The sequence below is a fragment of the Pongo abelii genome, chromosome 3, assembly GCF_028885655.2.
Source record: "Pongo abelii isolate AG06213 chromosome 3, NHGRI_mPonAbe1-v2.0_pri, whole genome shotgun sequence".
Lineage (NCBI taxonomy): Eukaryota > Metazoa > Chordata > Mammalia > Primates > Hominidae > Pongo > Pongo abelii.
Window position 1 is genome coordinate 39,332,397 of NC_071988.2, and position 25,300 is coordinate 39,357,696.

The window sequence follows — 25,300 nt, forward strand, 5'->3', positions numbered from 1 at the left end:
AAGCAACTATATAACAACCAAAGTAAATATGGCGTTATTGCCCCTGCCCTCTGCCACTAAACTGCCCTGTGACTGATTTTGGTAAAGGTTACTTGGATACTTTGGCCTAACTTTCATTATCTGTGAAGTAAGAGGAGGTTCCAGAATTTCCTTTAAGATCCTTCTAATTCTAAAATTATGGTTCCACTGTAAAACTGCCTGTTTCTTTTTTTTTTTTTTTTTTTCAGACAAGGTCTCACTCGGTCACCCAGGCTGGAGTGCAGTGGTAGGATCACGGTTCACTGCAGCCCTGACGTTCCTGGGCTCAAGTGATCCTCCCATCTCACCCTCCTGAGTAGCTACGACTACATTTGCATTTTTTGTAGAGATAGGTTTTTGTCATGTTGCCCAGGCCTATCTCAAATTCCGGGGCTCAAGCGTTCCTCCCGTCTTGACCTCCTGAAGTGCTGGGATTACAGGCATAAGCCACCACATCCAGCCTTGTTCCATTCTTGAAAACTGAGGAGAACAGGACCAAACACCGCTGAATTCCTTTGTAATTGCCTTTAAGATGTTTTTTGTTTTGTTTTGCTTGTTTGTTTTTGAGACAGAGTCTCGCTCTGTCGCCCAGGCTGGAGTGCAGTGGCGCGATCTTGGCTTACTGCAAGCTCCGCCGCCTGGGTTCATGCAATTCTGTCTCAGCCTTCCAAGTAGCTGGGACTACAGGCCCCGCCACCATGCCTGGATAATTTTGTATTTTTAGTAGAGATGGGGTTTCACCTGTGTTAGCCAGGATGGTCTCAATCTCCTGACCTCATGATCCGCCCGCCTCGGCCTCCCAAAGTGCTGAGATTACAGGCGTGAGCCACCACACCGGGCCTGCCTTTAAGGTCTTTTTTAATGAGACAGAGTCTCACTCTGCTCTGTCACCCAGGCTATAGTGCAGTAGCATGATAATGGCTCACTGCAACCTCTGCCTCCTGGGTTTAAGTGATTCTCGTGCCTCAGCCACAGAAGTAGCTGAGATTACATAGGTGTGCCACACCCAGCTAATTTTTGTATTTGTAGTAGAGATGGAGTTTCATCAGGTTGGCCAGGCTGGTCTCAAACTCCTGAGCTCAAGCGATCCACCTGCCTTGGCCTCCCAAACGGCTAGGATTACAAGCATGAGCCCCTGCATCCAGGCTTAAGCTCTCTTTGTATTTGTATAGCATTTCAACACTGTTGCTATGTTATAATAATAATAAACTCCTGAATTTATAAAATTACCAATAACTAAGATTCTGATTAAAAAAATTTCAAAACTACTTAAGTATTGTTAAAAATCTACATTTCCAATGAGACATAATACTTTAAAGAAGGATCCCTAATAAGTACAATACAAAGTCAAAATAGAAAGGAAGGCAGAAGAAATACAAAATCAAAAGAATTTTTCAGAAAAACAAAATTTTGGCAGTAGGACATTAAAGTTGGTTGATATGAACGTCGATTTTAACTTCCAAAAGAACTCATAACAAATGGATAATCTAACTCAATGCTCATTCTCCACTGAATTGTATGTCCATTTATAGTTAACAGTACTTCTGATAATCTATTTTAAAACAGAAAATGTATATAAGTAGTCATAACTTCCCCACCACACCTTAAAAAAATAATATTGAGACAGGGTCGGCTGGGCACGGTGGCTCACGCCTGTAATCCCAGCACTTTGGGAGGCCGAGGTGGGTGGATCACAAGGTCAAGAGTTCGAGACCAGCCTGACCAACATAGTGAAACCCCGTCTCTACCAAAAACACAAAAATTAGCTGGGCATAGTGGCACGTGCCTGTAATCCCAGCTACTTGGGAGGCTGGGGCAGGAGAATCGCTTGAACCCGGGAGGCGGAGTTTGCAGTGAGCCAAGATCGCACCACTGCATTCCAGCCTGGGCGACAGGGCGAGACTCTTTCTCAAAAAATAAAAATAAATAAATAAATAAAAATAAATAAAATTGAGATAGGGTCTATGTTGCCCAGGTCTGAACCTCCTGGGCTCAAATGATCCTCCTGCCTCGGCCCTCAAAGTGCTGGGATTACAGGCATGAGCCCCTGCACCCAACCACAACTTTCCTTTTTTTTTTTTTCACTGTGTAAGGAATTTTTTTATTAAAGAAAGAATTTTATAATCCAAATTACGTTTCCTTGCTCAGTTATCAATTCTGTTACTTAAAACAGAACTGATATTTTTGAGCTTTTCCACAGTAAAGAACTACAAAATTAAATAAAGGAATGCTTTAAATGTTTGTACTTTGCTGAAAATTATTTTTCCCAGGATCTATAAAACATTAATTTGTTTTTATATTTTATTATTTTTTTGTGGGTTTTTTTTGCTGTTGTTTGTTTTTAAATCAATAAGCAATCTAGGACTAATACTATGTTTGCTAGACATGGCATTTTCTCAGTACATAATGTTCAAAGTTTCCTTTCCTTTTTAAATTTATTTTATATTTTGCAATTTTTTTTCCATATTTAAGTTTTTCGATGTTTAGACATTTTTCTCTGGTGAAGCACAACTTTCTTTTCGTGGTCCCTGATCAATTTTAAACAGTAGGAACACCAATGGCACTGTTAACTGCTTTCTGGGTAGCCTCTTTAGCTTGGTGGGCTTGTAATATAGCTAGCTTCATCAACCTTAGAACAGAGTGACTCTGGACTGTCGAGTATATGAACATTTGCTTTTGCTCTTGAGGGGCAGATGCCAACATGGAAGCAGTCAAAGGTTCCTGATCTTGTACATGAACAGCAGGCTGTTGCATTGTAACTTGTGGCTGTGCATTAAGATGTTGCTGAGGATTGCGAACTCCCGCAGCATATTTATACTGTGGAACAATGTGGACAGCAGGAGTAGCTGCAGGAGATTACCAGCAGATACCAGGGTGTTAATATTTACGTGAAAAATCTTGATGACAGCATTGATGATGAATGTCTCCAGAAAGAGTTTTCTCCATTTGGTACAATCACTACTGCAAAGGCTATGATGGAGGGTGGTCACAGCAAAGGGTTTGGTTTTGTATGTTTCTCCTTCCCGGAAGAAGCCACTAAAGCAGTTACAGAAATGAACGGTAGAACTGTGGCCACAAAACCATTGTATGTAGCCTTAGCTCAGCGCAAAGAAGAGTGCCAGGCTCACTTCACTAACCAGCATATGCAGAGAATGGCAAGTGTACGAGCTGTGCCCAACCATGTAATCAACCCCTACCAGCCAGCACCTCCTTCAGGTTACTTCATGGCAGCTATTCCACAGACTCAGCACCGTGCTGCAAGGCTGGGCGTGGTGGCTCACGCCTGTAATCCCAACACTTTGGGAGGCCAAGAGGGGCAGATCACGAGGTCAGGAGATCGAGACCATCCTGGCTAACACGGTGAAACCCTGACTCTACTAAAAAAATACAAAAAATTAGCTGGGCGTGATGGCGGGCGCCTGTGGTCCCAGCTACTCGGGAGGTTGAGGCAGGAGAATGGCGTGAACCCAGGAGGCGGAGCTTGCAGTGAGCGGAGATGGCACCCACTCCAGCCTGGGCGACAGAGCGAGACTCTGTCTCAAAAAAATAATAATAATAATTAAAAAACCGTGCTGCATACTCTCCGCCTAGCCAAACTGCTCTACTGAGACCAAGTCCTTGCTGGACTGCTCAGGGTGCCAGACCTCATCCATTCCAATATGCCCGGTGCTATCCGCCCAGCTGCTCCTATACCACCATTTAGTACTATGAGACCAGCTTCTTCACAGGTTCCACGAGTCATGTCAACAGAGCGTGTTGCTAACACATCAACTTTCCATTTTTTAACCAAATTATCCAACATTACAATTCAAGGTTTCAATATTCTTAATTTGAAAACTTAATAAATATTAAAGATCCATAAATTGTTTAACAGTTTTATATTTCCTAATTTCTCACTCTCAAAACAGTATAACTTTTAGAAGCATCAATCAAGCACCTCAATCCATGTATAATCTTTAGTATCAAGATTTGCTTTATTTATTTTATTTTACTTTTTTGAGATGGAGTTTCACTCTTGTTGCCCAGGCTGGAACGCAACTTCTGCCTCCCGGGTTCAAGCGATTCTCCTGCCTCAGCCTCCCAATAGCTAGGATTACAGGTATGCGCCACCACACCCAGCTAATTTTGTATTTTTAGTAGAACTCCAGACCTCAGGTGATTCACCTGCCTCTGCCTTGGCCTCCCGAAGTGCTGGGATTACAGGCTTGAGCCACTGCACCGGGCCCAAGATTTGTTTTAATGAAAGGGGCTGGGAACAGTGGCTCACATCTGTAATCCCAGCATATTGGGAGGCCGATGCAGGTGGATCATTCGAAGTCAGGAGTTCGAGACCAAAGTGACCAACGTAGTGAAATCCCATCTCTACTAAAAATACAAAAATTAGCTGGGCGTGGTGGCGGGCACCTGTAATCCCAGCTACTAGAGAGGCTGAGGCAGAATTGCTTGAACCCGGGAGGTGGAGGTTGCAGTGGGCCGAGATCGCGCCACTGCACTCCAGCCTAGGTGACCGGGCAAGACTCCGTCTCCAAAAAAAAAAAAAATTAGCCGGGTGTGGTGGCACATGCTGGTAGTCCCAGCTACTTGGGAGGCTGAGGCAGAATAGCTTGAACCTGGGAAGTGGAGGTTGCAGTGAGCTGAGATCCCGCCGCTGCACACAGATTTGTTTTAATGAAAGGAACTGTTGTCTTATTCCTTCCAAAAAGGCAACAAATTGCAGAACCAAATTAGAGTCTGAAAACTAAAACAAATACTGTACTCATTAAAATGCAACATTAGGTACATTTACTGGGCTCCAAGAGCAAGAGGCCAAGCTCATTCCCTAAAATACATTTTGCCAAGTCGCCCAAGGTGGAAACATTGTCAACAATGTTGCTTCCCTCACCTCCCACCAATTCTGATTGATTCTAACTCTGAAAAGTTGTTAAATCATTTCCTAGTCACTATTACCAATGCCATAGCTCTACCTGAAGATTTCAACGTCTTTCACCTAGACTATTGCTTACAGTTTCCTAGCCGGACTCACTGCCTCTGATCTTCCCCTACTCCAATCTAGCACCAATTGTGACAACCAAAATGCCTCCAGCATTGCCAAACATCTCCTGGAGGTCAAAGTTGCCCTGACTCAGAACCACTGCTTCAAGCTGTTCCTACAAGAAGAATATCACTTATTTGTTAAGATTGTGGCCACAATCTATGTCAGTGGAACAGAAACCAAAAAAACTAACAAACATGAGGTTGAAATTTAAAACCTTAACCTTAGGACTGCCATGCTTAAACGAAATTAGCTGACATCTCACAAAAAGAGCCGTAATACTCTTAAACTCCTTTGAACGTATAGACTTAAATCATCTTACTTTAAGCCTGAATTATGAAAAGTCTGTACCTTCTGTCAAAGTTTAACCACAATATATACATATTTAAGCTTCTGGATATAGAAAATTATGCAAATTTTTAAAAAGGACTTTGCGCTTTAATAAATCCCCTTCAGAAGCTGAAAATAGGAAACTTCTTAGGCAAATTACTGCCTACACCTAAGTTTGCAAGCCACTCTGAACAGTATTCTCATTAAATACCTCCAGAAAAAACTCTAAAAACACACAAATTCTTATGCTTGAAAACCCGTAAGTTTTTGAAAAATCACACTCCTTTTAAATTTCCCACAATGCTTATGTCCCTACAAAACTCACTCAAAGATGTTATCTGAGATACAACAGCACCTTTCAGAGGGGGTAAGAAATCTAAAAAACTTGGAACTCTAAAGGCCAGACTGAGCAGGATAGCAGTACCACAAGAGAAAGCGCCTCCTACCAAAGACATCAAAATCCGTCCAGACGCTTACCTTCAGGCGTTTGATCATCTCGTCCGTGGTGATCTTGTCGGTGATCTCTTTTACCCCCGGAGGGTAAGCGATCTTCCCGTCGGCACTCACGACGCCACAGAGGGCAGTGGCAGGCTTGGGCTGCGCGGTGAAGTCCATCCTGGGGGACAACTTTTGGTTCACAGTCCTCTACCGGCCTCTATCGGTCAGAAAACCAAAGTTCAGCGGGAAAGGGGCGACTTTGTAACCTCTTTTTTCATTTCAAATCTCTCTAATCTGGAAAAGGCCCTTTCTCCCCAGAGGCCGGGGACCCGGCAGCGGCCTCGCCACCCGCTCTTTCCCAGGGCTCGAACCCCGCCGGCCCCGCCAACCCCGGCCCTGCCAGCCCCAGGCTCACGGGGCTCCTCCGCACCAGCCGCCGCGGCCGCGGGAGGCGCCGAACAGCGCCAGGAGTTTCCCATTCCGCCTTTCACAATGAAATCCACCCCGAGCACCAAGGTCCGAAGTTTGGCGGCCTCGGGAGACCGGCAAGGACCCCAAGGCCCCCGCTCGGCGGTGGGGAAGCACCCAGTCCCGCCCGGCCAGTCCCCTCCGGGAAACCAGACCCGAGGCCTATAGGGCTCGGCTTAGGCCGCAAAACTAGGGACCCAGCGGACCCACGAGCAGCGGCGGCTCCCAGGAACAAAACGCCCTTGCCCAGCCAAGCCTCGGACCCGGGGTAGTCCCCGCCGCGCTGCCGCCCCTCCCCTGTTCCGCTCCCTCACCCCCGCGGGAGGGGAAAACAAGCCGCCCTCCACCCTCAGCCCCACGCCAGGAAGCGGCTGACGCGGCTCCGCACTTCACATTTTGTTCCTTCAACTTCGGCTGAGGGACCCCAGCTGCTTCTCTGGCCCCCGGCCGCTTGGCGCCTCCGGCACCGCCGAGGCCTTCCCGGCACCCTCGGGCGGCCCCACCGGGCCTCGGACCCGCGGCCCCCCCTCCAGTCTCCCCTTCCGTCCCCTCCCTCCAGCAGCCCAGGGCGGGAGCCGAGCCGCCGCCGCCTTTACCTCCTCCTCATGCGGGCGGAAGGTGCATCGAGCGCCCGGGCCTCTGTCAGGTGGTTGCGCCGCCGCCCCTAGTCGGGCTGCACACAAAGCGGCTCCGTGGGTCCCGCCGCCGCCGCCGCCGCCCGCCCGCCCGGGAGCGGCGCTGGGGCTGGCGGTGCCGAGGAGGAGCAGCCGCCGCGGGGGGAGACGCGGGGCGAGTGAGCGCTGGGCGGGGAGACAGTGCCGCTCTCCGTCTGGCCGAGGAAAAGCAGCCTCGAAGGCTCCTCCGGGAGTGTGTGCGCTTGTGTCCGTCCGGGACCCCCGAGGCCCGCCCGCACGCACCTCGCGCCGGCCCGGACCGCCGACTCGGACCCGGACGCCCCTCGCAGAGGCGCGCGCCCGGCTGTCCGTGCCCCGGGAGCCGGCGCCTCGCACACACACCGGCCGGTCACGCGAGCGGCGCGAGAGCACGCGAGAGCAGCGCGCGCTCCTCGCTCCCTCCCCTTCCTCCGCCGGCCGTGCATCCGCCTCCCTCGGGCCCGAGGCGGCCGCGCGCAGGGCGGACAGCGCCGCCACCCGGTTGGCGCCAATCGCTGCCGCGCGGGGCGCCTCCGGGAGGACCCGACCGGAGAGGGCGAGAGGAGGAGGAGCCCGGGTGGCGGGAAGCGAGCACAGGTTCCCGCGGCCCTGGGAGGGCACGCAGGGCAAACAGCGCTTTATCTTTCTCAGCGGCGATGAGCTGGTGACTTTTAGGGGTCATCCTGAGGGACATAGACGAAACTGCTTGGGAGGTAGTTAATTGCTCGGTGAAAATGAACTGATTTCCTCCTCAGGGAGAGATCTGCAAAGTCAAGGAAAGTTGTGCAACGGGGCACAGCGTGAGCGGCTCACTCTCGGATCTTCTGACAGCCACCCGAGTTGCCCACCCTCCTTAGATTTCTGAAGTTAATATTTTGAAAGCTGCAAAACATGAAAATAGCATTGGGTCGAGTCGTTCTCAAGGTATGGTCTTTGGGCCACCAGGCCTCACAGTCACTTTGGGTACTGGCTGAAAACGTAGGTTTCCAACTCCAAAGATAAAAAAACATAAAAATATATGTTTTTTTTAACATAAAATATAAAAATATACATAAACATAAAACATAAAAATATAAAATAAAACATTTAAAAATATAAAAAATATACACAAACATAAAACATAAAAATCTCTGAGAGTGGAACCCAGAAATAAGCATTTATTAATTGGGTGGGTGATTCTTGTAAATAAGGAAGAGCTCTTTTTTTTAAATGTTTTAAACCTACCAAGCATCCAAAGGAAAACCACTATCAGGTAAAAACAGTGCACGCAGCAGTGTTGAGCAATTTAATGTATGTAATTGAAACAAATTAACGCAAGAACATACACTTACCTATTTAAAAAAAAAAATCAAGAGCATACACAAAATTTCCGAAGAGAAAGTTGAAAAAAGGATACAATAATATGAAATCGCATTCAGCTCTTGAAACTGACCACTACCATAGTTTAAAATGATATTCGATTGTTTATTCAAATTATTCTTGATGGGTACCCGTTGGTCTATTTTTTTCCCACATCCTTTAACGTCAACTTAAAAATAGTAAAGGTACTGCATTTCAGCTCACTGACTTGTTTTTGACGTATTACACAAGAGCAGTCATTGCGAATCTGACACTCCACAGTTGCTGATTTGCTAGAACTCTGCCCAAAAGTCAATGCTTTGTTCTTGGGCATTTACAGTACCAGGCAGAATCCATTTAAAATTGTCCTCATCCAAACTATTAAGTGGACCAAGAGCTGCTCTCTTTTTAGGCTCTCCCTGTCACTTTTGATATTTCTTTATTTTTCTCTTTTGAGACGGAATCTTGCTCTGTCGCCCAGGCTGGAGTGCAGTGGCGCAATCTCGGCTCACTGCAAGCTCTGCCTCTCGGGTTCACGCCATTCTCCTGCCTCAGTCTCCCGAGTAGCTGGGACTACAGGCGCCCGCCACCACGCCCGGCTAATTTTTTTTTTTTTGTATTTTTGGTAGAGATGGTGTTTCACCATGTTAGCCAGGATAGTCTCGATCTCCTGACCTAGTGATCCGCTCGCCTCGGCCTCCCAAAGTGCTGGGATTACAGGCATGAGCCACCGCGCCCGGCCAACATTTGATATTTCTTTGTGTGTTACATTTAATTAAACAACAATGATTTTATCTTTCATTCTCCTCAGTAGCTTGCCCATTATTAAATGGAGTTTTGTATATGTACATATATTTTATTTTATTTATTTTTTATATTATTTTATTATTTTTTGAGATGAAGTCTCACTTTGTCGCCCAGGCTGCAGTGCAGTGGCACGATCTCGGCTCACTACAGCATCTGCCTCCCAAGTTCAAGCGACTCTTGTGCCTCAGGCCCCCAAGTAGCTGGGACTACGGGTGTGCGCCACCATACCGGGCTAATTTTTTTTTGAGACAGAGTCTCCCTCTGTCACCCAGGCTGGAGTGTGGTGGTATGATCATGGCTCACTACAACCTCTGCCTTCTGGGTTCAAGCAATTCTCCTGCCTCACCGTCCCAAGTAGCTGGGATTACAGGTGCCCGCCACTATGCCCGGCTAATTTTTGTATTTTTAGTAGAGACAGGGTTTCACCATGTTGGTCAGGCTGGTCTCAAACTCCTGACCTCAGGTAATCTGCCCACCTCAGCCTCCCAAAGTGCTGGGATTACAGGCTTAAGCCACCGTGCCTGGCCTTACTGGTTGATTTCTTTTTTTTTTTTTAACATGGAGTCTCACTCTATCACCAAGCTTGAGTGCAATGGTGCGATCTCGGTTCACTTCACCTCTGCCTCCCAGGTTCAAGCAATTCGTCTGCCTCAGTCTCCCAAGTAGCTGGGACTACAGGCGTGCACCACCACGCCCAGCTTATTTTTATATTTTTAGTAGAGATGGGATGTCACCATATTGGCCAGGCTGATCTCGAATTCCTGACCTCGTGGTCTGCCCGCCTCGGCCTCCCAAAGTGCTGGGATTACAGGTGTGAGCCCCTGCGCCTGGCCTATTTTATTTTTTTGAGACGAAGTCTTGCTCTGTTGCCCAGGCTGGAGTGCAGTGGTACAATCTGGGCGCACTGCAACCTACACCTCCTGGGTTCAAGCAGATCTCCTGCATCAGCCTCCCAAGATCTGGGACTACAGGCATGCGCCACCACGCCTGGCTAATTTTTTATTTTTGGTAGAGACAGGGTTTTACCATGTTGGCTAGACTGGTCTCGAACTCTTGACCTTAGGTGATCCACCCACCTTGGGCTCCCAAAGTGCTGGAATTACAGGCACGAGCCACTGCACCCAACCTCCACCAAGCTTTTCTTCCCCACTCAGTGCCCAAAACAATGCCTTATATCGTAGGCCTCTTTAAATAATTGTTTCACAAATGAAGGCCTGCCCTCCTGGTGGACCTTAATTTGTTTGGGGAGAAATAGACCAAAATAACAATAATACATGTATATGAAAATAAAGTAGGGAAGAGCTGGGCACGGTGGCTCGCACCTGTAATCCCAGCACTTTGGGAGGGGAAACCCCATCTCTATTAAAAACAAAAAAATTAGACTCAGTGGCTCAGGACTATAATCCCAGCACTTTGGGAAGCCGAGGCGGGTGGATCACCTGAGGTCAGGAGTTCCAGACCAGCCTGACCAACATGGTGAAACCCTGTCTCCACCAAAAATACAAAAATTAGCCAGACGCGCTGGCACATGTCTGTAATCCCAGCTACTAGGGAGGCTGAGGCAGGAGAATCGTTTGAATCGGGGAGATGGAGGTTGCAGCGAGCTGAGAAAGCACCACTGCACTCCAGCCTGGGTGACAGAGTGAGACTCCCTGGAGTGAGAGAGAGTACAGATCACATATAGCCTTTTAGACCTCTGGTAGGACTGTGGCTATCCTCTGATTGAGATGGGGAACTAATGGACTGTTTTAGGCAAAGAGGTGATATGATGTATGTCCTGAGTTAGGCAACGTTGGTCAAACCACTTAATTCTTCTGTGCCTCATTTTCTTCATCTGTAAAACAAGGATAATAATAGTATCTTCCTCAGATGATCATTATGAGGAATACATAAGTTAAAATTTTTTTTTCTGTCACCCAGGCTGGAGTACAGTGTTGCAATCTCAACTCGCCGCAACTTCTGCCTCCCAGGTTCAAGTGATTCTCTTGCCTCAGCTTCCCTAGTAGCTGTGATTACAGGCACGCGCCACCACGCCCAGCTATTTTTTGTATTTTTAGTGGAGATGGGATTTCACCATGTTGGTCAGGCTGCTCTTGAACTCCCGACCTCAGGTGGTCTGCCCGCCTCGGCCTCCCAAAGTGCTAAGATTACAGGTGTGAGCCACTGCGCCTGGCCATAAGTTAATATTTGTAAAATGTCTAGAATAGTAACTCGCATATACTAAGCTCTACGTAATTTTTTTTAATAAAATAAAAAAATCATTCTAGCTGCTGGGTTGAAAATAGCAGTAGATATGCAAATGTGGAGGAAGGGTAGCTAGGTATAAGACAACTATAAAAATCCCAAGGAGAAATGGTAACAAGAACCATTTCTTAGAATAATAGCTAATAGAGGTAATGGCAGTAGAGGTGGTGAAAAGGGGCAGAAGAAAAAAAGAAGAGAGAAGAAATCAGGGATGACAGCAGGTGCCATGTCCAGCCGCGAAGGTGGCAAGAAGAAGCCCCTGAAACAGCCCAAGAAGCAGGCCAAGGAGATGGACGAGGAAGAGAAGGCTTTCAAGCAAGAACAAAAAGAGGAGCAAAAGAAACTCGAGGAGCTAAAAGCGAAGGCTGCGGGGAAGGGGCCCCTGGCCACAGGTGAAATTAAGAAATCTGGCAAAAAGTAAGCTGTTCCTTGTGCCTGAGGAGATAATGACCCTTTATTTCATTCGTATTTAAACATCTGTATTCCCTGCCGTAACATCTTTCACCACCAATAGCAGGAATTAAGTGTTGTTTTGGAGCTGCTATACATTTAAGAATTAACCTTTCTTAAAAAAAAAAAAAAAAAAAAAGAAGAAGAAGAAGAAAAAGAAAACCGGGATGACTCTTAAAAGTTTTGGGCCTGAGTAACTAGAACCACTGTCAAGATAATGAGGACTGTGCTTGGATCAGATCAGATTTAAGGCCTAAAAGATATCCATGCTATCATAAAAGTTAATTAAACAGTCACTGAGCTCCTATACTAGGTAAGGCATTGAACTAGGCACTGAGAGAATATGTTAAAAACAAAATCCGGCTGGGCATGCTGGCTCACGCCTGTAATCCCAGCACTTTGGGAGGCCGAGAATGGATCACAAGGTCAGTAGTTCAAGACCAGCCTGCCCGACATGCTAGGATTACAGGCATGAGCCACCGCGCCTGGCCACTGTGATATGTTTTATATTGGAAATGTGAACCACATTGTCTGGGAGCCTGGAAAAGGGATGCTAGGGAGCTTCACAAAGGAGACATTTGAGGCTAGGCCTTGAAGAATGAGTTGTGGTGAACAGTTGTTGTGGAGAGGATAATAGCTAATAAACGTAACCACAGGGGGGAAAAAAAACGGCCAGGCACGGTGGCTCACGCCTGTAATCCCAGCACTTTAGGAAGCGGAGGCGGGCAGATCACTAGGTCAGGAGTTCGAGACTATCCTGGCCAACATGGTGAAACCCCATCTCTACTAAAAATACGAAAATTAGCTGGGCCTGGTGGCGTGTGCCTGTAGTCCTAGCTACTCAGGAGGCTGAGGCAGGAGAATCGCTCGAACCTAGGAGGTGGAGATTGCAGTGGGTTGAGATCGCGCCACTGCACTCTAGCTTGGTGACAGAGTAAGACTCCGTCTCAAAAACAACCAAACAAACAAAACCAAAAAACACACAAGGCTTAGAAGTGATTTAATCCAATTTGTTTTGGAGGAAAAAGTTTTAATCCCAGCACATTGGAGGGGCCAGGGCGGGAGGATGCCTTGAGCCAAGGAGTTCAAGACCAGCCTGGCTAACATGACAAACCCTGTCTCTATCAAAAAAATACAAAAATTATCCTGGTGTAGTGGTGCACATCTGTAGTCCCAGCTACTTGGGAGGCTGAGGTGGGAGGATCGCTTAAGCCTGGGAGGTGCAGGTTGTAGTGCGCCAAGATCACGCCACTGTACACCCAACTCCAGCCTGCACCTCAGAGCAAGACATGGTCTCAATTAAAAAAAAAAAAAAGTTTAATGTGGTTAATAATTGCACAAAGGGGTGGCTTTGTGAGTCTTTATTCTACCTCCCACATAATTTCAATCAGTGTCCCCCTCACACATACATTCAATTATATAATCTATGTACAAAATTGTGTCCGATGCAATTTGAGGACAAACCCCTAACCCCCAATTTCACTACAACTCCTTCTATATACAAATTCTAGAGCTCTTGACCAACATGGCAAAACCTCATCTCTACCAAAATATATATATATTTATATATATAATTATATATATTTTTATTTAATATAATTATATATATTATATATTATATACATATTATCTTATATATATTATTATATATAATATAATATGTATATAATATATAATATATAATATATAATTATATATATTTTTATTATATATAAAATATATATATTTATATATTTTATATAATTATATATATAATATATATATTTATATATTTTATATAATTATATATAATATATACATATTTATATATATATAAATATATATATGCATATATATTTATATATATGCAAAAATGAGCCTGGTGGGGTGGCACACACCTGTATTCCTAGCTACTTGGGAGGCTGAGGCATCAGAATTGCCTGACTCTGGGAAGCAGGGGTTGCAGTGAGCCGAAATTGCACCACTGCACTCCAGCCTGGGGGACAGAGAAAGACTCCGTCTAAAAAAAACAAAGACCTGAGCATGGTGGTTCATGCCTGTACTCCCAGCACTTTGGGAGGCCGAGGCAGGCGGATCACCTCAGGTCAGGAGTTTGAGACCAGCCTGGCCAACCTGGTGAAACCCCATCTCTACTAAAAATACAAAAATTAACTGAGTGGGGTAACGGGCACCTGTAATCCCAGCTATGCGGGAGGCTGAGACAGGAGAATCACTTGAACCTGGGAGGCAGAGGTTGCAGTGAGCTGAGATCGTGCCATTGCACTCCAGCGTTGGTGACAGAGTGAGACTCTGTCTCAAAAAAAAGAAAAATAAAAAAAAAAAGAAGAAAGAAATTCTAGAGCAAAAATCTAGGGCAGTTCTATCCAATAGAAATTTGTGCAGCAATAGAAATGTTCCACACATACATTGTCCAAAATAGTAGCCACCAGCCATACGTGACTGCACAGCACTTGGAAAGTGGCTAGTGCAACGAGAGAAGTGAATTTTTAATTTAATTTATTTTGATTACTTTCTTTTGTTGTTGTTGTTATGAGACAGTCTTGCTCTGTTGCCCAGGCTCGAGTGCAGTTGCACAATCTTGGCTAACTACAACTTCCACCTCCTAGGTTCAAGTGATTCTCCTGCCTCAGCCTCCTGAGAAGCTGGGATTACAGGTGCCCGATACCACCCGGCATATTTTTGTATTTTTAGTAAAGATGGGGTTTCCCATGTTGGCCAGGCTGGTCTTGAACTCCTGACCTCAAGTGATCTGCCCACCTGGAACTCCCAAAGTGCTGGGACTACAGGCATGAGCCACCAAGCCTGACCCTAAATATTTTCAAGTATGAAAAAAACTGCAGGTATAAGAGACATGGATAAATCTTAGTGAACATAAAATTCAAATGCAAGGTTCAGGATAATGGTTACCCTTAGGGTACAAAGAGAAGCAGGGAACACAGTGAGACAACATGGGAGAATGAATATATTGGTAGATGTATTCTGTTGAAGCTTTATTCTTGGGCGAGATGGTGACTTCACATATGCTAACTATGCTAAAGAATGAATGGTTGAATGACTAAAGGCAACCCATGGACTAATGAGAGATGTGTTCATAACCCAAGAATTATAATTAATCTAGTCAGGGCACATGAGGTCCAGAAGAGAAAAAAATAAAACCAAACTCAACAAATTTCCAAACATTTTAATATTGTAATTCAATATTTTTTCAATTATATCCCCTGAAGTCAAAGAAATTATACCCTCATGATAATTATAATTTTTGTCTAGTAATGGTAGTACCATAAGAAATTATTTAGAGTTATATTTTGTACAAATGCCACCTTTTAACCCTTTCTCAAGTTGCTAGTATTAGGATGACAGATGATTATAGGACTGAAAGTGTTTTCAGGGTAAATAAAATTTCAACAATCACATTACAGTGTATTTTTGTTATAAAGCTTGGGGTGTCAGCCTCCTGTTGTTCTATATAACTTAAAATAGGCCAGACGTGGTGGCTCACGCCTGTAATTCCAGCACTTTGGGAAGCCAAGGTGGACAAATCACTTGGGGCCAAAAGTTCGAGACCAGGCTGGCCAACATGTCGAAACCCCATCGCTACTGAAAGTACAAAAATTAGCTAGGGGTGGTAGCACACACCTGTAATCCCAGCTACTTGTGAGGCTGAGGCAGTAGAATGGCTTGAACCCGGTAGGCAGAGGTTGCAGTGAGCCAAGATCACGCCACTGCACTCCAGCCTGGGCAACAACAACGAAGCTCCATCTCAAAAAAATTTAAAAAAATTTTTTTTTTTTTTTTTTTTTTTTTTGAGACGGAGTCTCACTCTGTCACCCAGGCTGGAATGCGGTGGTGCGATTTCAGCTCACTGCAACATCCGCCTCCCGGGTTCACGCCATTCTCCTGCCTCAGCCTCTCAAGTAGCTGGGACTACAGGCGCCCGCCACCACACCCAACTAATTTTTGGTATTTTTAGTAGAGTCAGGGTTTCACCGTGTTAGCCAGGATGGTCTCAATTTCCTGACCTTGTGATCCGCCCCCTCGTCCTCCCAAAGTGCTGGGATCACAGGCGTGAGCCACCGCGCCCGGCCACAAAAAAAAATTGTTTTAAACTTAAAATAATTGGCCAAGTGAGGTGGCTAATGCCCATAATCCCAGCATTTTCGAAGGCCAAGGCAGGAGGATCACTTGAGCCCAGGAGTTCAAAATCAGCCTGAGCAACACAGTGAGACTTTGTCTCTACTAAGAATAAAAAATTAGGCCAGGTGCAATGACTCACGCCTGTAATTCAAGCATTTTGAAGGGAGGCTGAGGTGGGTGGATCACCTGAGGTCAGGAGTTCGAGACCAGCCTGGCCAACATGGCGAAATCCTGTCTCTACTAAAAATACAAAAAATTAGCCGGGCATGGTGGCAGGCACCTGTAATCCCAGCTACTTGGGAGGCTGAGGCAGGAGAATTGCTTGAACCCAGGAGGCAGAGGTTGCAGTGAGCTGAGATCAGGCCATTGGACTCCAGCCTGGGCAACAGAGCAAGACTCTGTCACATACACGCAAAAAATTGTTTTCTTCATGTAAAATCTCTTTTATCTGAGCTAATTTGCAGTGAGCCAAGATCGTGCCACTGCATTCCAGCCTGGGTGACAGAGTGAGACTCCTTCTCAAAAAAAAAAGAAGGCCGGGCGCAGTGGTTCACACCTGTAATCTCAACACTTTGGGAGGCCAAGGCTGGTGGATCACGAGGTCAGGAGTTCAAGACCAGCCTGGCCAACATGGTAAAACCCCGTCTCTACTAAAGATATAAAAAATTTGCTGGGCGTGGCCGGCCACGGTGGCTCACGCTTGTAATCCCAGCACTCTGGGAGGCGGGCAGATCACCTGACTTCAGGCGTTTGAGATCAGCCTGGCCAATGTGGTGAAACCCCGTCTCTACTAAAAATACAAAAAATTAGCCAGGCGTGGTGGTACAGGCCTGTAATCCTAGCTACTTGGAAGCCTGAGGCAGGAGAATCGCTTGAACCTGGGAAGTGGAGGTTGCTGTGAACTTAGATCACACCACTGCACTCCAGCCTCGGGGACAAGAGCGAGATCTCATCTTTTTTTTTTTTTTTTTGAGACAGAGTTTCGCTCTTGTTGCCTAGGCTGGAGTGCAATGGCACAATCTTGGCTCCCTGCAACCTCCGCCTCCCAGGTTCAAACGATTCTCCTGCCTCAGCCTCCTGAGTAGCTGGGATTACAGGCATGCGCCACCACAGCCGGCTAATTTTTTAATATTTTTAGTAGAGATAGGGCTTCTCCATATTGGTCAGGCTGGTCTCAAACTCCTGACCTCAGGTGGTCCGCCCACCTCGGCCTCCGAAAGTGCTGGGATTACAGGCGTGAGCCACCACACTCGGGCATGATTATCTTCTCTAATACATTTGATAAATGAGTCTATTCTGCCCATAACCGTAGTAAAGAAGTACGTGTCATAAGTTTACTTTCTTATTTTATTTTTATTTTTTTGAGACAGGGTCTTACTCTGTCACCCAGGCTGGAGTTCAGTGGCATAATCACAGCTCACTGAAGCCTTGATCACCTGGGCTTAAGTTATCCTCCCACCTCAGCCTCTTGAGTAGCTGGGAATACAGGTATGTGCCATGATGCCTGGCTAATTTTTTTTTTTAGACCGAGTCTTGCTCTGTTGCCTGGGCTAGAGTGCAATGGCACATCTCGGCTCACTGCAACCTCCACCTTCTGGGTTCAAGCAATTCTCTTGCCTCAGCCTTCCAAGTAGCTGGGATTATAGATGCCTGCCACCACACCGGGCTAATTTTTGTATTTTTAGTAGAGATGGGGTTTCGCCATGTTGGCCAGGCTGGTCTCGAACTCCTGACCTCAGGTGATCTGCCCGCCGCGACCTCCCAAAGTGCTGGGATTACAGGCGTGAGCCACCGCGCCCGGCCCTAATTATTTATTTATTTATTTGTTTATTTATTTTTTTATTTTTGAGAAGGAGTCTCACCCTGTCGCTCAGGCTGGAGTGCAATGATGCGATCTCGGCTCACTGCAACCTCCGCCTCCCGGGTTTAAGCGATTCTCCTGCTTCAGGCTCCGGAGTAGCTGGGATTACAGGTGCATGCCACCACACCCAGCTAATTTTTTTTTTTTTTTTTTTTTTTTTTTTAAGATGAAATCTCAGGCCGGGCTGAGATTTGGGAGGCTGAGGCAGGTGGATCACAAGGTCAGGAGATCAAGACCATCCTGGCCAACACGGTGAAACCCCCTGTCTACTAAAAATACAAAAATTAGGCCTGGCGCAGTGGCTCATGCCTGTAATCCCAGCACTTTGGGAGGCCAAGGCAGGCGGATCACAAGGTCAGGAGATCGAGACCATCTTGGCTAACACGGTGAAACCCCGTCTCTACTAAAAAATACGAAAAATTAGCTGGGCGTGGTGGCAGGTGCCTGTAGTCCCAGCTACTCGAGAGGCTGAGACGGGAGACTGGCATGAACCTGGGAGGCGGAGCTTGCAGTGAGCCAAGATTGCGCCACTGCACTCCAGCCTGGGCAACAGAGTGAGACTCCGTCTCAAAAAACAACAACAAAAAAAAATTAGCCGGGCATGGTGGTGGGTACCTGTAATCCCATCTACTTGGGAGGCTGAGGCAGGAGAATTGCTTGAACCCAGGAGGCAGAGGTTGCAGTGAGCTGAGATCAGGCCATTGGACTCCAGCCTGGGTGACAGAGCAAGACTCTGTCACAAAAAAGAAAAAAAAATTGTTTTCTTCACGTAAAATCTCTTTTATCTGAGCTAATTTGAGTACATTTCTGATGTTAACTACAAAATATGACCCAATTTAGAATGAACGATTGATTGGACTTTATGAAATCTTAACCAAGATTCATGAACCTATCTGTACTGGGTTGAATAGTGCCCCACGACACACACACACACACACACACACACACACTTCATGTCCACCTGGAACCTCCTAATACGATCTTATTTGGAAGCAGCATCTTTGCAGACGTAATTATTTAAAACAAACTCATACTGTATTAGGGTAGGTCCTAAATCCACTGACCAGCAGTGTCTTAATAAGAAGATATGAAGACACACAGGGATGAAGTCCCATGTGGGGATGGAGGCGATGATTGGAGTGATGACTGCTAGCCAAGGGATTACAAGGATCACCAGCAAGCACCAGAAGCAGAGAAAGAGACAGGGATTCTTCCCTCGAGCCTTCAAAGTGAACATAACCTTGTTCACACCTAGACTTTGGACTTCTAGCCTCTGAAACTGTAAAAGTGTAAGTTTCTGTTGTTTTAAGCCACCACGTTTGTGGTGCAACAACAGTCCTATGAAACCAATACACCAGCCATATGCAAAAATTGTTTTGGCTGGGTGCGGTGGCTCATGCCTGTAATCCCAGTACTTTGGGAGGCCAAGGTGGGTAGTTCATGAGGTGAGGAGTTTGAGACCAGTCTGGCCAACATGGTGAAACACCGTCTCTATTAAAAATACAAAAATTATACAGGCATGATGGCGGGTGCCTGTTATCCCAGCTACTCGGGAGGCTGAAGCAGGAGAATCGCTTGAACCCAGGAGGCGGAGGTTGCAGTGACCTGAGATCACACCATTGCACTCCAGCCTGGGTGACAGAATGAGACTCTGTCTCAAAACAAAAACAAAAACAAAACAAAACAAAAAAAAAAGAAGGAAAAAAAACTGTCTTAATGTGGGATAGTTAGTAGCCATAAGAAAGCAAGAACATTTACCCTCTGAGAGACAAAGGTCGTCACTCTCATGTTGACCTAAACATTTGCTTTTGAAGGAGAACTGTGAAACATCTATACAGCTGTAAACAACAGCTTACCTGATTTCTACATTTTTTTCAATTGTGTTAACTTTGTGAGCATAAATCAATTTCTTTATTTACTCTTTTTTAAATTTCCGGTGGCCACGCGTGGTGGCTCACGCCTGTAATCCCAGCACTTTGAGAGGCCTAGGTGGGTGGATCACGAGGTCAGGAGATCAAGACCACCCTGGCTAACACGGTGAAACGCCATCCCTACTAAAAATACAAAAAAATTAGCCGGGCTTGGTGGCGGGTGCCTGTAGTCCCAGCTACTTGGGAGGCTGAGGTGGGAGAATGTCGTGAACCCGGGAGGCGGAGCTTGCAGTGACCTGAGATCACGCCACTGCACTCCAGCCTGAGCAACAGAGCCAGACTCCGTCTCAAAAAAAAAAAAAAATAAATAAATAATAATAATAATAAATTTCGGATTCAGGGGTACATGTACAGGTTTGTTGTAAGAGTAAATTGTGTAATGATAAGATTTGGGCTTCTATTGATCACATCACCCATACAGTGAACATAGTACCTAGGAGGAAGTTTTTCAGCCCTTTCCCCTCTCCCTCTCTCCTTTTGGAGTCCCTACTGGCTAGTGTTCCCAGCTTTATGTCCACGTATATTTTCTCATTTTCTTTTCTTTTTTCTTTTTTTTTTTTTTTTTGAGATGGAATTTCGCTCGTTGCCCGGGCTGGAGTGCAATGACGCGATCTTGGCTCACTGCAACCTCTGCCTTCCGGGTTCAAGCGATTCTCCTGCCTCAGCCTCCCAAGTAGCTGGGATTACAGGAGCCCCCCACTATGCCTGGCTAATTTTTTTTTTCAGACGGATTCTCACTCTGTTGCCCAGGCTGGAGTGCAGTGGGGCCATCTTGGCTCACTGCAACCTCCTCCTGGGTTAAGCAATTCTCTTGCCTCAGCCTCCTGAGTAGCTGGGATTACAGATGCATGCCACCATGCCCAGGTAATTTTTGTATTTTTAGTAGAGATGGGGTTTCACCATGTTGAAACCCCAGTCAGGCTGGTCTCAAACTCCTGACCATGTGATCCACCCACCTCAGCCTTCCAAAGTGCTGAGGTCAGGCTGGTCTCAAACTCCTGACCACGTGATCCATCCACTTCAGCCTCCCAAAGTGCTGGGATTACAGGCGTGAGCCACTGCACCCAGCCCCCTAATTTTTGTATTTTTAGTAGAGTGAGGGTTTCACCATGTTAGGCTGGTCTTGAACTCCTGACCTCAGGTGATCCACCTGCCTCAGCCTCCGAAAGTGCTGGGATTACAGGCATGAGCCACTGTGCCCATCCCAGTTATACACATTCTTATGCAATAGAACAATATGCAAGCAAATATTTAAATAATTATGAAACTAATGTGGAAAAACTGCAAAAATGGAACTGTTGTATGGCAGACAGCTCTGCTAAACCTTAGCTTCAAGTATTGATTCGTCATTTTTCAGCTATGCAAAAGTCCAAACTAAAATTTTAAAAGCAGTTTAAGAATGGAAGTATAGGCTGCACGTGGTGGCTCACGCCTGTAATCCCAGCACTTTGGGAGGCTGAGCACTTGAGGAGTTCAAGACCAGCCTGGCTAACATGGTGAAACCCCGTCTCTACTAAAAATACAAAAAATTAGCCAGATGTGGTGGCGGGCGCCTGTCATTACAGCTACTTGGGAGGCTGAGGCAGGAGAATTGCTTGAACCCAGGAGGCAGAGGTTGCAGTGAGCCGAGATAACACCCCTGCACTCCAGCCTGGGTGACAGAGCAAAACTGCATCTCTGAAAAAAAAAAAAAAAAAAAAAGAAGAAGAAGAAGAATGGAAGTATAGGCTGGGCCCAGTCTCTCATGCCTGTAATCCCAGCACTTTGGGAGGCCGAGGCGGGCGGATTACCTGAGGTCAGGAGTTCAAGACCAGCCTGGCCAACATGATGAAACCCATCTATACTAAAAATACAAAAATCAGCCAGGTGTGGTGGCGTTTGCCTGTAGTCCCAGCTACTCGGAAGGCTGACGCAGGAGAATCGCTTGAACCCCGGAGGGAGATGTTGCAGTGAGCCGAGATGGCGCCACTGCACTCCAGCCTAGACGACAGGGCCAGACTCCGTCTCAAAAAAAAAAAAAAAAAAAAAAATGCCGGGTACAGTGGCTTATGCCTGTAATCCCAGCATTTTGGGAGGCCGAGGCGAGCAGATCATGCGGTCAAGAGATTGAGACCATCCTGGCCAACGTGGTGAAACCCCACCTCTACTAAAAATACAAAAATTAGCTTGGTGTGGTGGCATGCGCCTGTAGTCCCAGCTACTCGTGAGGCTGAGGCAGGAGAATTGCTTGAACCCAGGAGGCAGAGGTTGCAGTGAGCTAAGATTGCGCCACTGCACTCCAGCCTGGGGACAGAGCGAGACTCCATCTCAAAAAAAAAAAAAAAATTGGAAGTATATAATGAATAACCGAGGTTGTGCAAAATTGAAAGGACAAAGTCCTTGACTTTCAATTCAAAGTCAAGGAAGTTACTTTGTTTTGTTTTGTTTTATTTTGTTATTTTGAAATGGTGTTTCACTGTCACCCAGGTTGGAGTGCAGTGGCATTATCTTGGCTCACTGCAGCTTGGACCTCCAGGATCCAAGCAATCCTCCCACGTCAAGCCTTTGGAGTAGTAGCTGGGATTACAGGCACTCACTAGGATACCTGGCTTATTTTTGTATTTTTTGTAGAGACAGGGTCTCACTAGGTAGCCCAGGCTGGTCTCAAACTCCTGAGCTCAGGTGATCCACCCGCCTTGGCCTCCCAAAGTGCTGGGATTACAGACGTGAACCACTGCTTTCTCCCCACCTGTTTTTCTTTTTTTGAGGGAGAGTCTCACTTTGCCCAGGCTGGAGTGCAGTGGCGCAATCACAGTTCACTGCAGCCTTGATCTCCTCCCTGAGCTCCAGCAATCCTCCTGTCTCAGCTTCCCAAAGTGCTGGCATTACAGGTGTGAGCCACCGAGCCCAGCCAAGAGAAACACTTTCTATTATTTATAACCAATCAAATGTCATTATAGACCGGGCACAGTGGCTCATGTCTGTATTCTCAGCTACTTGAGAGGCTGAGGCAGAAGAATCACTTGAACCCGGGAGGCAGAGGTTGCAGTGAGCCAAGATCATGCCACTGCACTCCAGCCTGGAGGACAGAGTGAGACTGTCTCCAAAAAAAAAAAAAAAAAAAAAAAAAAATTGTTATATAATACCCAGCAGATTGTTAAGTACTTGAACTTCAAATTTCTAGTTTAACTGGAAATGTCACAAAATTAGAACTGGTAGCCAACACTATTTGACTTGTCTGAGAGATGTGCCAAGGATTTGCGCAAGTTTTGCCTTATGAAGTTTTCCAAGTAATTATAGAAACTGCACAGTTCTTGGAATGTGGGATACCTAGATAAATACTGTTTTGGGAAAACTCTACAGGGTTCAGTTATGCAGAGACTTGTCTAGAGACTAAAGAAAATTAAGCAGAGTCTGCAGGAAATTTAAGGACTAATTTCACCTTCTAATCATATCTGAGATACATCATAATTTTTACGATACAGGAAGTTTCTTGTTAATTGAATTATTTGATAAATTGAATCTTAACCAGAAAACTCCTTTTCTTTCCACTCTTTTGGAAATATTCTAGAATACATCAGTTATTTTTTCAGCCCTTAGAAAGCACAGGATAGGCTGGGCACAGTGGCTCACACCTATAAACTCAATGAGATAAAGTACCTAAAAGTGCTTAGCACAGTGCCTGGAGTATAATATGTGCTTAATAACTGTGGTCTACTATTTTCTTTTTCTTTTTTTTTTTTTTCAAGATGGAGTCTCACACTGTTGCCTGGGCTGGAGAGTACTGGCATGATTTTGGCTCACTGCAACCTCCGCCTCCAGGGTTCAAGTGATTCTCCTGCCTCAGCCTCCAGAGTAGCTGGGATTATAGTTGCCTGCCACCACACCCAACCAATTTTTTGTATTTTTAGTAGAGACGGGATTTTACTGTGTTGGCCAGGCTGGTCTCGACCTCCTAACCTCGTAATCTGCCTGCCTCGGCCTGCCAAAGTGCTGGGATCATAGATGTGAGCCACCGTGCTCAGCCTACTATTGTTAATGTTGTTCATATTATTGCCATTATTGCTGTTAGTTCTCTTTGGTTTCTAGGAGCAAAGGAAGTGAACTTAAGCTAGCTTAAGCAAGGAAAAAAATGTATATATATATATATATATATATATATAAAATCATCATTATATGTATGATAATGATAACAGGGGTGCTTCATGGAACCCAAGTAAAATTACAGCTAGACTTCAAGAAAGGAGTCAGGTAAGAACTGAAAGATGGTATCAGCAATACATTCTACTCCTAATTTCCCTCTCAACATCTCCTTCATTCTCTTTTTTTTTTTTCCGAGACAGAGTTTCGCTCATGTTGCCCAGGCTGGAGTGCAATGGCATGATCTCCACTCACTGCAATCTCTGCCTCCTGCGTTCAAGTGATTCTCCTGCCTCAGCTCCCAAGTAGCTGCGATTATAGGCATACGCCACCATCCAGGCTAATTTTTGTATTTTTACTGGAGATGGGGTTTCACCATGCTAGTCAGGCTGGTCTCAAACTCCTGAACTCAGGTGACCCACCCGCCTTGGCCTTCCAAAATGTTGGGAGTACAGGTGTGAGCCACTGTACCCGGCCCTTCATACTTTGCTCTTTAAAAAGAGCTCCTTCTTTGCTTTTCAGTCCACATGACATGCAGTAGAGAATCACCTCTCATCTTTTGTTTGTTTGTTTGTTTGTTTGTTTTGAGACGGAGTCTCTCACCGTCACCTGGGCTGGAGTGCAATGGTGTGATCTTGGCTCACTGCAACCTCTGCCTCCCAGCTTCAAGCAATTCTCCTGCCTCAGGCTCCCGAGTAGCTGGGATTACAGGCACCAGCCACCAAGCCCCTGCTAATTTTTTGTATTTTTAGTAGTGATGGAGTTTCACTATGTTGGCCAGGCTGGTCTCGAATTCCTGACCTCGTAATCCTCCTGCCTCGGCCTCCCAAAGTGCTGGGATTACAGGCGTGAGCCACCGTGCCCAGCCTTGTTTGTATTTTTAGTAGAGACAGTGTTTCACCATGTTGGCCAGGCCAACTCCTGGACTCAGTTGATCTCCCTGCCTCTGCCTCCCAAAATGCTGGGATTACAGGTGTGAGCCTCCACACCCAGCCACCTCTCATCTTCTGAGTTTACATATCCTACATCTTAGATTAGCTCAGACTAAACTAGAATCTCTTAGTCCAAATAAGAAATGCCAAGGACAACAAATGAAATTCTTTTTTCTTTTTCCCATAGAACTTACCATCTAGAATACAGAATAATTTACTTATTTATTTTCTTGATGATTTATGGTTTGCCTCTCCAGATGTGCATGCCTTGTTTAATCAACTGGGGCCAAGTGTGCAGGGTCATTTCTAAAACATGAAGTGAACCACCATTAATGAATTGGGAAACCAGTAGCAATTTTCAGAGAAAGGAAGAATCATGCACCAGATATATCCTCCAAAAGATCTCCACCAAAGTTTTATTTCTGTTAAAGTTAGTGCCAACTCGGTGTTCTTTATATTACACACACCCAACATTCACAATGTACCCACCAATCTGTTAAAAATAAAATCTCTCTCAGCTCACATTTAATTATTTAAATGAAATT

At 45.8% G+C, this 25,300-nt stretch overlaps 2 protein-coding genes across 3 annotated transcripts in view; one reads left to right on the plus strand and one right to left on the minus strand.

Annotated features, from left to right (window-relative positions):
* Positions 1-6,034, minus strand: part of PDS5A (PDS5 cohesin associated factor A) — a 159,414-nt gene extending 153,380 nt beyond the window's left edge. For both annotated transcript variants that reach the window (XM_002814687.5, XM_054553455.2), the window contains exon 1: positions 5,858-6,034. In XM_002814687.5, coding sequence (XP_002814733.3) covers positions 5,858-5,995 — 138 coding nt within the window. In that variant the 5' untranslated portion in view covers positions 5,996-6,034. The remainder of the gene's footprint in view (positions 1-5,857) is intronic.
* Positions 6,035-11,359: 5,325 nt separating this feature from the next.
* On the plus strand, positions 11,360-11,788 carry LOC112133021 (translation machinery-associated protein 7-like). The gene has a single exon (XM_054553604.2). The coding sequence runs from the start codon at positions 11,540-11,542 to the stop codon at positions 11,747-11,749; it is 210 nt and encodes a 69-aa protein (XP_054409579.1). The 5' UTR covers positions 11,360-11,539; the 3' UTR covers positions 11,750-11,788.
* The last annotated feature ends 13,512 nt before the right edge of the window (positions 11,789-25,300 follow it).

Bases quoted from the DNA above. Each gene is read 5' to 3' on its own strand.
- LOC112133021 (XM_054553604.2), top strand. From the start codon at position 11,540: ATGACAGCAGGTGCCATGTCCAGCCGCGAAGGTGGCAAGAAGAAGCCC.